This window comes from Pelophylax lessonae (assembly GCF_965119305.1).
Source record: "Pelophylax lessonae genome assembly, chromosome: 2".
NCBI lineage: Eukaryota > Metazoa > Chordata > Amphibia > Anura > Ranidae > Pelophylax > Pelophylax lessonae.
In genome coordinates, this window is record NC_138769.1 from 305,265,969 (window position 1) to 305,278,988 (window position 13,020).

Sequence of the window (13,020 nt, forward strand, 5' to 3'; positions counted from 1 at the left end):
TAAGCACCAGGCATATATGAACCCCTCCCTCTCCAATAAAATTAACCCCTTCCCTGCCAGTGTCATTTTTACAGTAACAGTGCATATATATAGCACTGATTACTGCAGTAATGTCACTGGTACCCCCAAAAGTGTCAAAAATATCAGTCAAGGGTCCGATTTGTCCGTCGCAATGTCGCAGTCCCGCAAAAAAAAAAATCGCAGATCGCCGCCATGGCTCGTTAAAAAAAAAACACCAAAAATGACAGAAATCTTTCCCTTAGTTAGTAAGCGCAATAACTTTTGCGCAAACCAATCAAAATACCCTTATTGTGATTTTTTTTACCAAACATGGGTAGCAGAAAACAAATTGGCCAAAAATTTAAAAAAATTTTGATTTTTACATTTTTTGGGGAATTTCATATAAAAAATTTGAAAAATATTGTTATTTTTGCAAAATTGTCGCTCATTTTTTTATTATAGCGCATGATTAAAAAACCGCACAGGTGATCAAATACCACCAAAAGAAAGCTCTATTTGTAGGAAAAAAAGGATGTCAATTTCATTTGGGTACGGCGTCGCACGACCGCGCAATTGTCCGTTAAATTCAAGCAGTGCCGAATCGCAAAATACCCCCTGGTCAGAAAGGGGGTAAAATCTTCCGGGGCTTAAGTGGTTAAACGGATGAAGTGGCAACCCTAACTTTATGATCTGTGAATGGTGCCATCCCAGGATGTGGTTCTACACGCTGCAATGCAGAGATGTAAAGGGACTTCATTCATCTCTGTATCTCCTATGATAACCTCTCCGCTCCCACATCCGATCTTCCCTTGCTCCACTGTGTACATACACCCAGGTAACCTTTTCACCAGACAGGTGACGTCAGAGGCACACAGAGGAGGGCTGCCATTTGGGCGACACATATTTAGGATAGTGTCAGGATGACAGCTCCGCCCCGCCCACCGCCTCTCATTGGCAGGCTCGCTCTGAGAGCTCGGACGATGGATGTAGGCGCGGCCCAGCCCGGCCTCCTATTGGCCAGCCCTGAGCAATCAGCACCCGAGAGCTCGCCGGTTCCCGGGGCGGAGCTATAGTGTGTACGCACTGAAGTAACCCCGATCACACCACTCTTCGGCTGAGGCTGACACACGGGGGGCGGATCTTGCTATGAATGGAGGCGGGTCTAGGGGGGGAGTTAATAACCTGTACCGAGTCGGTTGAGTAGCATCATCTTGTGTTTGGCTTGCTTCTGTTTCTGTTGACTTTTGCTGCTGGACTCTGTGTGTGATCTCAGGTGAGCAGACCGCGTCATGCTGGATAATTCCCGGCAGGATCGGAATTAATGGGGATGAATGGCTGGGGAAAGTGCTGTGTGTTCTGTGCTGACAGCTCTATGTGTTCTCTCACCGTTTGGCCTAAAGGTGTGTAGCTCTGTTTTGTCAATCTATACAGCATGCCATCATATATATATAATATATATACAGTGCTGATCAGGAATGTGTTTTATATGTCATCATGAGAAATACATGGGGGACTGTGTGTGATCATCTTCCATGGGCCATGAGCAGTGTGATGATGATGATGATGATGATCCTAGAGAAGAGCACATGGTGACCTGGTACTCTAATGTCACGCTCCATCTGCTCAGTAAAGCTCAGCCGGTCCTCGGTGGAGGGGAATGTCTCTGCATCAGGGATGCTCCGATCATCGTACTGGACTGATGGCTCCTGTGCCCCAAAATGACATGGGGACACCTTCCTGATCACTGACTTCAGGACATATACCTGTACAGGGTGACACCTGACAGGCTCATCTGACAACTGCACACATATACAGCACTGGACGATCATAAACTAAGTGTAAAGGCCCGTACACACAATCAGAAAATTGTACCACTGTCAAAGCTATCATACCATAATCTGATGGTTAGTACACCGCTTTTGAGAACCAATCACGACAGTTCATCCGGTAGGACAAGCACTTATATTTTTCTCATACGATACCAGATCGTATGATTTTCAAAAAAATAAACATGACAGGTCCTCTTTATTGAGAGATCTGGGGTCTTTTTCTCATTTACCTTTAAAGTGGTTGTGAAGGCAGTCTGTTTTTTTCTTAATGCATTCTATGCATTAAGATAAAAAGCCTTCTGTGTGCAGCAGCCCCCCTAATACTTACCTGAGCCCCATCTCTATCCAGTGATGTGCACGACTGTCTAAGCCAGGGATCCTCAAACTACGGCCCTCCAGCTGTTGCGGAACTACACGTCCCATGAGGCATTGTAAAACTCTGACATTCGCAGACATGACTAGGCATGATGGGAATTGTAGTTCCTGAAAACTGGAGGGCCATAGCTTAAAGACCCCTGGTCTAAGCCATCCAGGACTCGCCCTCCTGATTGGCTGAGATACAGCAGCAGCACTATTGGCTCCCGCTGCTGTCAAAGTCAGTTAGCCAGTCAGGAGAGAGAGGGGACGGGGCTGTGCCACGGCTCTGTGTCTGAATGGGCATGAAGCTGTGGCTTGGCTCAGATGCCCCCATAGGAAGCTGCCTGCTGTAGGGGCACTCAACAGGAGGGAGGGCCCAGGAGCACCAAAGAGGAACCCAAGAAGAGGAGGATCTGGGCTGCTCTGGGCAAATCCACCTGCACAGAGGAGGTAAGTATGCTTATTTTTATAGAAAAAAAATGAGACTTTTTACAATCACAGCAAAAAAAAAAAAGTAATTTTAACTTAAAAAAAAAAAAATCATTTCTATCTGCCCGAGGACCAGAAGTGGCATCAAAGGTCCTCTAAGGGCAAAGAACAGAGCGGGGCCTATCTTGCCCTCACTCGGCTTCCTGCCTAGCCATCGGCCACATCAGATTGGTTCAGAGCTTACCGACGGTTACAGTAAAGTCAGAATTGACCAGGAAGTGCGGGGGGGGGGGGGGGGAACCTCTCCCCCCACCTATGTAAGTGATCTTGCAGCAAGATCGACCCCCGGTACCACTTTTGCCTAAAGACCGGCTGCCTAAGGGAAAAAACAATAACAGGGTTATGGCAGTTAGTTGCTGTCATAACAATAGTTTTTAATGGCAAAATCATAAATTATATTCCGAGTTAGGTGGTCAGGAAATGGTTAATCAGTAAAGTTGTCATTCAGAAATACAATACAGACCCACTGCAACACATGACTTCACTTCCAGATTTTTTGGAACTGTAGTAAACTCTTAAAGCGGAGTTTCACCCAAAAGTGGAGGTTCTACTTTAAGGCCTCCTCCCCGACTCCTGTTGTTAAACAGAGCTTTTGGGACAGGTACCAGCTCCCACTTCCATTCCAGTAGCCTTAGGCAAAATTAACAGAAGTTCCTCTTCCCAAAGTCTTCTGGGACGCGACAGGTCCTAGATGACTTTGGGACCAGTCACATAGCGCAGCGCTGCTCGCACATGTGCAGTGGACACCCGGCTGTGAAGCCTGCAAGTTGTCACAGCTGGGTGCCCATAGTAGAGATGCTGGCACCGCCAAGGGAGGAAAAAGGGCAAACATGGCTGGGGTGAGTACACCACTGGATCGTGGGACAGGTGAGTGGTTGTTTATTAAAAGTCAGCAGCTACACTTTCTGTACACTTTTTGTAGCTGCTGACTTTTAACCACTTGCCGACCGCCCTCAGTATATTTACTGCGGCAGTCAACCCCTCCTGGGCAAAGCGACGTAGCCCAGAAGCCTGCAGAGGCCTGATCGCGCGTCGACGGAGGCGCGCTCCCACCCTCGCCCGTTCACTGAGGTCCCCGCACGAGTGACTGGCGGCTCCGATGTCTCGTGATCTCCCGCTGGAGAGGGAGAAAGGCAGGTGGCTAATGTAAACCAAGCCGCCTGTCATTCTCCCTGATCTAACTGCAGAGATCATACGGTCCTGCTATGTAGGATCGTATGTCTCTGTGGGCACATCACTAGCCATGCCCCTTTACAGTTAGAAGCACGCCCCTAGGGACACACTTAACCCCCCCCTCTCTAATAAAGTTAACCCTTCCCTGCCAGTGTCATTTTTACAGTAACAGTGCATATTTTTAGCACTGATTACTGTAGTAATGTCACTGGTACCCCCAAAAGTGTCAAAAATGTCAGTCAAGGGTCCGATCTGTCCGCCGCAATGTCGCAGTCCCGCAAAAGAAATCGCAGATCACCGCCATTACTCGTTAAAAAAAAAAAAAAACAATAAAAATGACAAAAATATTTCCCTTAGTTAGTAAACGCAATAACTTTTGCGCAAACCAAACAAAATGCGCTTATTGCGATTTTTTTATTTTTTTTTTTTTTTTTTTTTTTTACCAAACATATGTAAAACAAATTGGCCTAAAATGTTAAATTTAGATTTTTACATTTTTTTTTTTTTTTGGGAATTTCATATAAAAAAAATTTGAAAAATATTGTTATTTTTTTCGAAATTGTCGCTTTTTTTGTTTATAGCGCAAAAAGTGAAAATCGCACAGGTGATCAAATACCACCAAAAGAAAGCTCTGTGCACGAATTGCAAAATAGGGCCTGGTCTTTTAGCAGCCAAGTCCTCCGGGGCTTAAGTGGTTAAAAGGAACTTCAACAGGGTTTGGAGAATTTAAAAGCCAACAGCTACAAATTCTGTAGTTGCTGATTTTTAGGAACCAGATATTAGCCCATGCAGTCCTGCACTGTCTTCCCAACATACGATGCTTCTCATGGTCTTTGTCCTTCTGTGCTGCCATCTTGGTTTTAGGAGCCAGCTGTCACTTCCTAGCGGCTCACAACTGGCTCCCCACTGCACATACGTGGGATTGCTAAGTGCTGTGAGACTGGTCCTGCAATGATGTGTGATGTTACCCCAAAACACTGTGGGCAGGAGATGATATCAAATTTGCCGAGACGTGGGAACAGGTACCACCAAAAAAGGTACCCACTCCCTGAAAAAATAAAAACCTACTTCTAATCAGGCTGAGGGAGGAGGAAGAGAAAAATCAGTACGTTTATTTTATGAGGTAAAGGCCTACTGTAACCTAACATCCTGTTCTACAACCTTTAGGCTGCATTCACATGTCAGCGTTTGGATCGCGGGCAGAACCGCCGCGGTTCTGCCCGCGATCCGGAGATTATTGCAAATCGCGGGACGCCTAGCGTTGCCCGTTGATTTGCAATAGCCCCCCAAACGCCGAGCGATGTTGCCGCGATTTCCGCCTGCCGAATCGCGGCAACATCGCGCAAACAAAATCGCGGGACGCAATACGCTCCAAAGAAGCTCTTGTACTTCTTTGGAGCGTATTGCGTCCCGCGATTTTGTTTGCGCGATGTTGCCGCGATTCGGCAGGCGGAAATCGAGGCAACATCGCTCGGCGTTTGGGGGACTATTGCAAATCAACGGGCAACGCTAGGCGTCCCGCGATTTTCAATAAATCTCCGGATCGCGGGCGGATCATTTGTGTTTTGGATCATTGTCTCATTGCAGGATCCATGGCCTGCGACTGAGACAGTGTTCGGACACTGGGCAGAATGTTTCTCTCCAGAATTCCATGACAGATTGAGATGAGATTTCATTGTGACTTGTACAGATTAAAGAGCTCCAGAACTCACCAAATCACTTTTGCGGGGCTCTAAAGGTGTATTCCCCCCCATCACCACCTGTGACACCTTAAGTGGTTCCCAGGCTCCCCTATTCCTCTAGACGCAGTGATGGCGAACCTTGGCACCCCAGATGTTTTGGAACTAGATTTCCCATGATGCTCAACTACACTGCAGAGTGCATGAGCATCATGGGAAATGTAGTTCCAAAACATCTGGGGTGCCAAGGTTCTCCATCACTGGCCTAGGGAGGCCGGGACCGTGGTAAACTGCCGGCGCTTTGAGAGCAGGAGGTGATCAGAAAACATCAGTTTCCCAATCCCTCCTGCGACCATTGGGATCACAAGCAACATGTATTATGTCGCTTCCAGGTTGACAGCTGTCTTTCCCCAACTACTGTAGCGGAGGGTGCAGCTAATCAAGCATACTTGTGCTTGATTAGTTGCAGTGGAGGGCAGAGGAGACATTAAGGGTCTAAAAGACCCCTTGTCATGATCAGTGGGTAAGACCGCCTGGGACTGAAAACTCAAAATCTAGCGGGCCAGGCAAACAACTAAACAGGTGGACCCGGGTACTGGTCCTCACAGATGTGGGAGCAGTGTGACCACATGCAAGCGAAGGTGTGCCAGAGTTGCAGGATCTAAGGAGCCACCCAGCTTCAGGCAAACTACAAGAAACAATGCTGAGAAAGACCCACATAGCAACAGGAAGAGAAGGGATCCACGGACAGAAACCAAACTAAATTTATCTCTACAGCCAGAGGGAAAAAACGGAGAGCAAAGACAGGATCAAACAACACAAAGAATATGAAATGCTCAGACGGGGGGCGAACACCACTGGAAGAGAGGGGTCCAGCTTCCACGTGAAGACACATTGCTCGAACATTAACACAAAGGTGCAAATGCTTAATACTGTACCTAGGTTCAGGGCGGATAGGCGAGAACCCGAGCAACTCGGACAGGAGACAGAACTCGGCGCCGAATCGATGTGTACGGAAGTGTGACACCCCTAGTGTCTCTCTAAAGAGGATCTGTTATCTGCCTATGCTTGTTTCGCCCTCTTATGATAGCATAAAGTTAAAGCGGAGTTCCAGCCTTTTCTGTGTTTATTAAAAGTCAGCAGCTACAAAAAGTGTAGCTGCTGACTTTTAATAAACACACGCTCACCTGTCCCACGATGCGGCCGCCCGAAGCCTCGATCCTGTCCCTTTGGTCTCGGCGGCACCGGCATCACTGGTGTGGGCACCAGGCTGTGACAGCTTGCGGCTTCACAGCCGGGTACGCACTACGCATGCGCGAGTTGTTCTGCATGTCTTGATTGGCCTGCAATCTTCTGGGACCTCTGACATGTCCCAGAAGATAGCAGGGAGTGAGGGGGAGAGGATAACGTCCGCTCAGGGCACCGCAGCGCTTCGAGCGGAAGTGGGAGCGGGTACCTGTCAAAACTAGGTACCCGCTCCCCCCCTCCAAAAAAATGACTAAATGACATGCCAAATGTGGCATGTCAGGGGGCTAGGACTACCTAAAGCGGAAGTTCCACTTTTGGGTGGAACTCCGCTTTAAATGAGAAAAAAAAATTGTAATAAAAAAAATAAATAAACATATATAGCCCAATGCATACAAGCAGCATAGGGTACACAAGGTATCGATGTAACTGTTGGCGTGATTGCAATAATTCTAGGACCATCACTTTTTGGTTTACAGTAAACTGATAACCTGTAAAGGATTTATAAAGTTTCGTCTATGGAGAATTTCGGGTACCATCTTTTTTTTTTTTTTTTTTGCATATTCACAAGTGAATGCAGTTTTAAGGCTTGATATGTTTAAATGACACAACCTAATTTTTTTATATTTCATGAAAAACAAACTTCATGGTTGTTTGCATTCAAATTAATTTTAGTGTATTTTTTCCTGAAAATATGCATTTTATAAATAGCTACGAAAAAATTGTGCAACAAAAAAAAATGCAACTGGCACCATTTTATTCTCCAAGGTCTCTGCTTTTAGAAAAATGTATAATTGGTGATTTTCAGTAATATTAAGCAAAAAATGCAGATTATAATAACACATTTTAAAAAATTGCACCAGTAGTTAAATGGTTTAACTTCTTACTGATATTTTCAGTTGTAGTCTCAGGAAAATCAAGCTGCTTAGAGATCTTGGCACAATTGTTTGTTTTTATCTCTTTTTAGGAGAAATGGAACATTGTTTCAATAAGCTGTAATGTTACCAGCAAATTTGTCCACCTCTGTACATTGAATAGATTGTTTAACAAGACCTAGTTATTGGTGTATTTTAGTAAAGGTTTCACTTTCATTGTCTAATGCAGGGGTAGGGAACCTATGGCTCGCGAGCCAGGCGTGGCCCTTTTGATGGCTGCATCTGGCTCGCAGACAAATCTTTAATAAAGTGGGGCGTGTCCGGACGTGAGCCGCACTGGACGTGTAGTTCCAGAGCTCCGCCGCGTCTACCACTCAATCCAGTGCCATCCGCATAGCTGTGCCCCGTGCCAAGGAGATTTCTGCACCCTTCGACGGTACACTTTGTGGGCTACCCACCGCTACCCTCAGTTCGCCTCTGGGTGACCGGATTGCCACGCTACGGACCCCGCGGCCTACTCGCGGTACCGCTGCCAGCTCGTGTGCTGTGCATCTGAGGACCTTGGCAATCACCGCCCGGTAAGGAGACCTGCCATCTGCTCGCTGTGCCGCGACAAACACGATCTCCTTCCCCTCTGACACTCGGGGACCCGCGGGAGCTGCCTCTCACATCCACGTCTGAGGCCTTCAGCGGCCGGCCGCCATTTTCTCAGGGCCTATACTCACCTCCATTACTCGCAGGCCTGCAGGCGCTTAACCACTCTGGCCTTATTGCATACCTTCCTGCTCTGCTCTCTTCCCGACCGGACTCCAGGCACTTTCACACAGCTCCATCTACTCACTGTATAGCTGCGGCCCATAAATATGAATAATAAATAAAGGTTCCCGACCCATGAAATCTAGTGTATGGCTCTCACGGAATTACATGTGAAAATATGGGGTGTTCATGGCTCTCTCATCCAAAAAGGTTCCCGACCCTGGGCTAATGCCTCGTACACATGATCAGATAATCACACACAAAAAAAAAAAATTGCTTTCGAATTGATCGCACGATAATCTGATCGTTAGTACTCAGCTTTTGACAGCCAATCACGACATTTCGTCCAACAAAATCTGAAGGGACAAACACGAAAACTTTTTTCGTACGATAGCCTAGCAAACAACAATCGTTTAATTACCTCAATACTGGGCACTTAAACCCCCTTCCTTCCCAGACCAATTTTCAGCTTTTAGCGCTGTTGCAATTTGAATGACAATTGCGCGGTCATGCAACACTGTACCTAAACCAAATTTGTTTCATTTTTTCCCCACAAATAGAGCTTTCTTTTGGTGGTATTTGATCACCGTCAGGTTTTTTCTTTTTTGGTGCACAAATAAAAAAAGACTGAAAAGTTTGAAAAAAAGAAAAAAGTTTTTTTGTTTAGGTTATAAAATTTTGTAAATAGATATGTTTTTTCCTGCACTGATGAGCACTGATGATGTCGCACTGACAGGCACTGATGAGGACACACTGATGGGGTGGCACTGATGGGGTGGCACTGATATGCAGCACTGATGGGCACTAATAGGTAGCACTGATCTGCAACACTGATGGGCACTGATATGTGGCACTGATAGATAGCACTGATATGCAGCATTGGTGGGCACTGATAGGCAGCGCTGATGGGCACTGATAGGCAGCACTGATGGGCACTGATAGGTGGCACTGTTGGGCGGCAATGATCGGCACTGATCGGCACTGATGGGTGGCACTGATCGGCACTGATGGGGGGCACTGATGGGCACTGATAGGCAGCACTGGTGGGCAATAATGGGCACTGGTGGGCGGCACTGATAGATGGCAATAACGGCACTGGTGGGCAGCACTGATAGATGGCATTGGTGGGCAACACTGATAGGGAGGTGACTGGGGGGCTCTCTGAGCCCTGTTTGCCATCCCTGGTGGCCATAGTGGGCACCCCTGGTGGTCATGGGTGGGCATCCCTGGTGGCTTAGTGGCACCCCTCCCCCCCAGGGCTGCACTGGTAATCAATGTTCTGATTACCAGCACAGACCCCCCCTGTGATCAGTGAGTAATTAGAAATACTCACTGATCACCCCCGCAGCAGCACCGATCCTCTGATCTTCTCCTCACTGACAGGATCTGTCAGGAGGAGAAGAGATCGAAGCCGTTACAACGGCTCTATTTACATTACATGACGGCTGTGATTGGACACAGCCGTCATGTGATCAGGAGGGCCAATCAGAGGGCCCTCCTGCCGAATGATGTTGCTCTGTGTCCGAGGGACACAGGCACATCGAGATCGCGCCGCTGCGCGTGCCCGCGGCGGCGCAATCTCTCTCCTTCTGAAGGACGTTCCGGAACGTCCATTCAGAAGGACGAGACTCCGCCGTATATTTACAATGGCCCGGGTGGGAGGTAGTTAATCAGTACAGTATGCGTAAAAATCGATAGACAAAGACCACGCATGATCAGAAACATGAAAATAACCCGGAAAAAGCCTGGATGCCATTGTTTATGTTTTGCACTATCCAAATACATAGCTACGCAACCAGGAAGCTTTTCCAGAATTGTACAGAAAAAAAAAATCATAGGTTTAGTACCCATTGTTGAATTCGATATGTTGAACAGAAGAACGCCCATGGGACTTAAGGCTTTGAGGAGAGATAAGTAAACACTACAGATAGATGTGCCCACCTCAAATTTCATGAATCAGGTTTACATCCAATTTAAGTATGAATTCTTAGTCGTTCTTGCTAGCAAAGGAACTGGCTATTTTTCCTAGTTCTAGCTCACTATAGGGACACATTAATCCTTGATATAAATACCACATTGGTCTCAACCACCCCACAGATGTGATATGATGGGTACCTGAGCAAATTTTTATTTTTTTTAAGCTTGATTGGCAAGTGATCAAACGACTTTGATGGTAGGTAGATGCTTGCTGAATATCAAGGTGATCAGGTATAAAACCTTTTCAATTGCTATTGTTCTTCCATAAGTACAGGTTTACTTCTTGATGGGCCATGGAGGTGCCAGCTCTTTCTTTGCCGGGTTTCCCCCACCACCCGACCTGTTGCAAGAGCTTACTAAACTTGTATGGGGCTAAGCATATCCCTACCTCCATATGACAACACTGTCTTGGCAATTGGCCATCTAGAACCAGGTGCTGAATGGTAGAAAGAGGGAGAGTTTTACATTGCCCCATGCCTAGAAGTTCTTTTTTAACTCATGTTCTGTCATTGGATCAGGTACTAGGTATGTATTAACAAAGTAGGCACCTTAGCCTGGCAATTGACAAAGTAAAGCGAAGTGCCACCCAAAAGGGGAAGCTTCGGTTGTTCATGCCCTCTTGGTTTTGACAGGTACCTGCTCCCAGTTCCGGGTAAGATCGGCGTTCTACAAAATTTCCGGCCCATCCTCCTTTCCCCCACTGCCTTCTGGGACTCGCACAGGTTCAAAAAGACAGCGGGACCTTTCAGAAAGTGAAGCGCCATTCGCGCATGTGCAGTAGGAAGCAAGCTGTGAAGCTTCACTGCCAGTTTTCCTTGCTTAAAATGTCAGCGCCTGCACCCAAAGCTGATTGACGAATCAGGTCGGGGTGCCAACGTTGCAGGATCCCTGGACAGGTAAGTGTCCTTATATTAAAAGTAAGTAGCTACAAGATTTGTAGCTGCTGACTTTTATTTTTTTTATTTTTTTTTTCCACACAGAGTGGAGCTCCTTATAAACCTGTACTGGGTACAAGCTCATATTTAAACTGCAGGAACTAGAAAACATGGCCTTTATTAAAAATATATTTATTTAGCACCAAGGTATGACAGTCAACAACATATGTACAGACATAGAAAATACAGTTTCACAAATACAATAAATGTGGATACAAGTAGTAAATGAACGTGTGAAAAATGCGAGAGTAGGTGATTAGACTGTCTTATCATACATTTTTGGGTGACGCCAGCCCTGAAATACATATGGTTATTATATTTTTTTGTAAGTAAAGTAAAGGTAAGAAAAGATGCCATTTAGGCACTGGAGAGGATAATCCCAAAAGAGGGAGGGAGGGAGAGAGAGGAAGAGAAAGGGGGGAACATGGGGGGGGGGGGTTGTTTTTGGGCCATAGGTGGCATGTGTGCCACAGTAGGTAAGTCGGGGTGTTGGGGCCTCAATCTCCAGATTGATCTCCCAGTAGAGCTTTACCCTCGTCAGAATATATAAACATGTTCCAGTATGACCAAGTCTTGATGTACTTTTCCCTTCTATTCTGTGCAGTCAGTACCAGGTCTTCCAAAGCGTTAATTTTTCCTGACTTGGTTGAGCCACATAGCAATAGAGGGAGGGTGAGTACTCTTCCAGCAGAGACTGATGCAGGCCTTGGCAGCACCAAGCAGGTGGTAAAGAACATTTTTCTTATATCATTTAAGGGGAAATTGCGGGCAATGTAGCAAGGCGGCAGGGTCTCCCGGAATCAGGAAGTCCGTAAACTTCTGTGTGATTTTTTTGTACCTCCACCCAATACTGTTTGATTTGGGGTCGTTATCATTGCGGCCCTGTCTCCAAAGGGAGGGAATCATGCCCTGCTTCAGTATGTCACAGTACATAGCTCCAGTGCCGGCAGCACTCATGCAGCCCCAGGCCATGACACTCCCACCACCATGCTTGACTGTAGGCAAGACACACTTGTCTTTGTACTCCTCACCTGGCTGCCGCCACACACGTTTGACACCACATGAACCAAATAAATTTTTCTTGGTCTCATCAGACCACAGGACATGGTTCCAGTAATCCATATCCTTAGTCTGCCTGTCTTTAGCAAACTGTTTGAGGGCTTTTTTGTGCATCATCTTTGGAAGAGGCTTTCTTCTGGGACGACAGCCATGCAGACCAATTTGATGCAGTGTGCGGCGTATGGTCTGAGCACTGACAGGCTGACCCCCCACCCGTTCAACCTCTGCAGCAATGCTGGCAGCACTCCTATCTCTTTCCCAAAGACAACCTCTGGATATGACGCTGAGCATGTGCACTCAACTTCCATGACGAGGCGTGTTCTGAGTGGAATCTGTCCTATTAAAAAGCTGTATGGTCTTGGCCACCGTGCTGCAGCTCAGTTTCAGGGTCTTGGCAATCTTTTTATAGCCTAGGCCATCTTTATGTTGAGCAACAATCCTTTTTTTTTTTTTAGATCTTCAGAGTTCTTTGCCATGAGATGCCATGTTGAACTTCCAGTGACCAGTATGAGAGAGTGAGAGCGATACCACCAAATTTAACACACCTGCTCCCCATTTACACCTGAGACCTTGTAACACTAACGAGTCACATGACCTCGGGGAGGAAAAATGGCTAATTGGGCCCAATTTGGACATTTTATCTTGG

At 46.6% G+C, this 13,020-nt stretch overlaps 1 protein-coding gene across 4 annotated transcripts in view; it reads left to right on the top strand.

The window, feature by feature from the left end:
- The first annotated feature begins 1,175 nt into the window (after positions 1-1,175).
- ACACA (acetyl-CoA carboxylase alpha) overlaps positions 1,176-13,020 on the top strand; it is a 525,165-nt gene continuing 513,320 nt past the window's right edge. For 2 of the 4 annotated variants that reach the window (XM_082245776.1, XM_082245777.1), the window contains exon 1: positions 1,201-1,400. In XM_082245776.1, the coding sequence (XP_082101902.1) occupies positions 1,322-1,400 (79 nt within the window). In that variant the 5' untranslated portion in view covers positions 1,201-1,321. Of the gene's footprint in view, positions 1,401-13,020 lie in introns of all 4 variants that reach the window. The other 2 variants (XM_082245775.1, XM_082245774.1) reach the window with 2 other exon arrangements.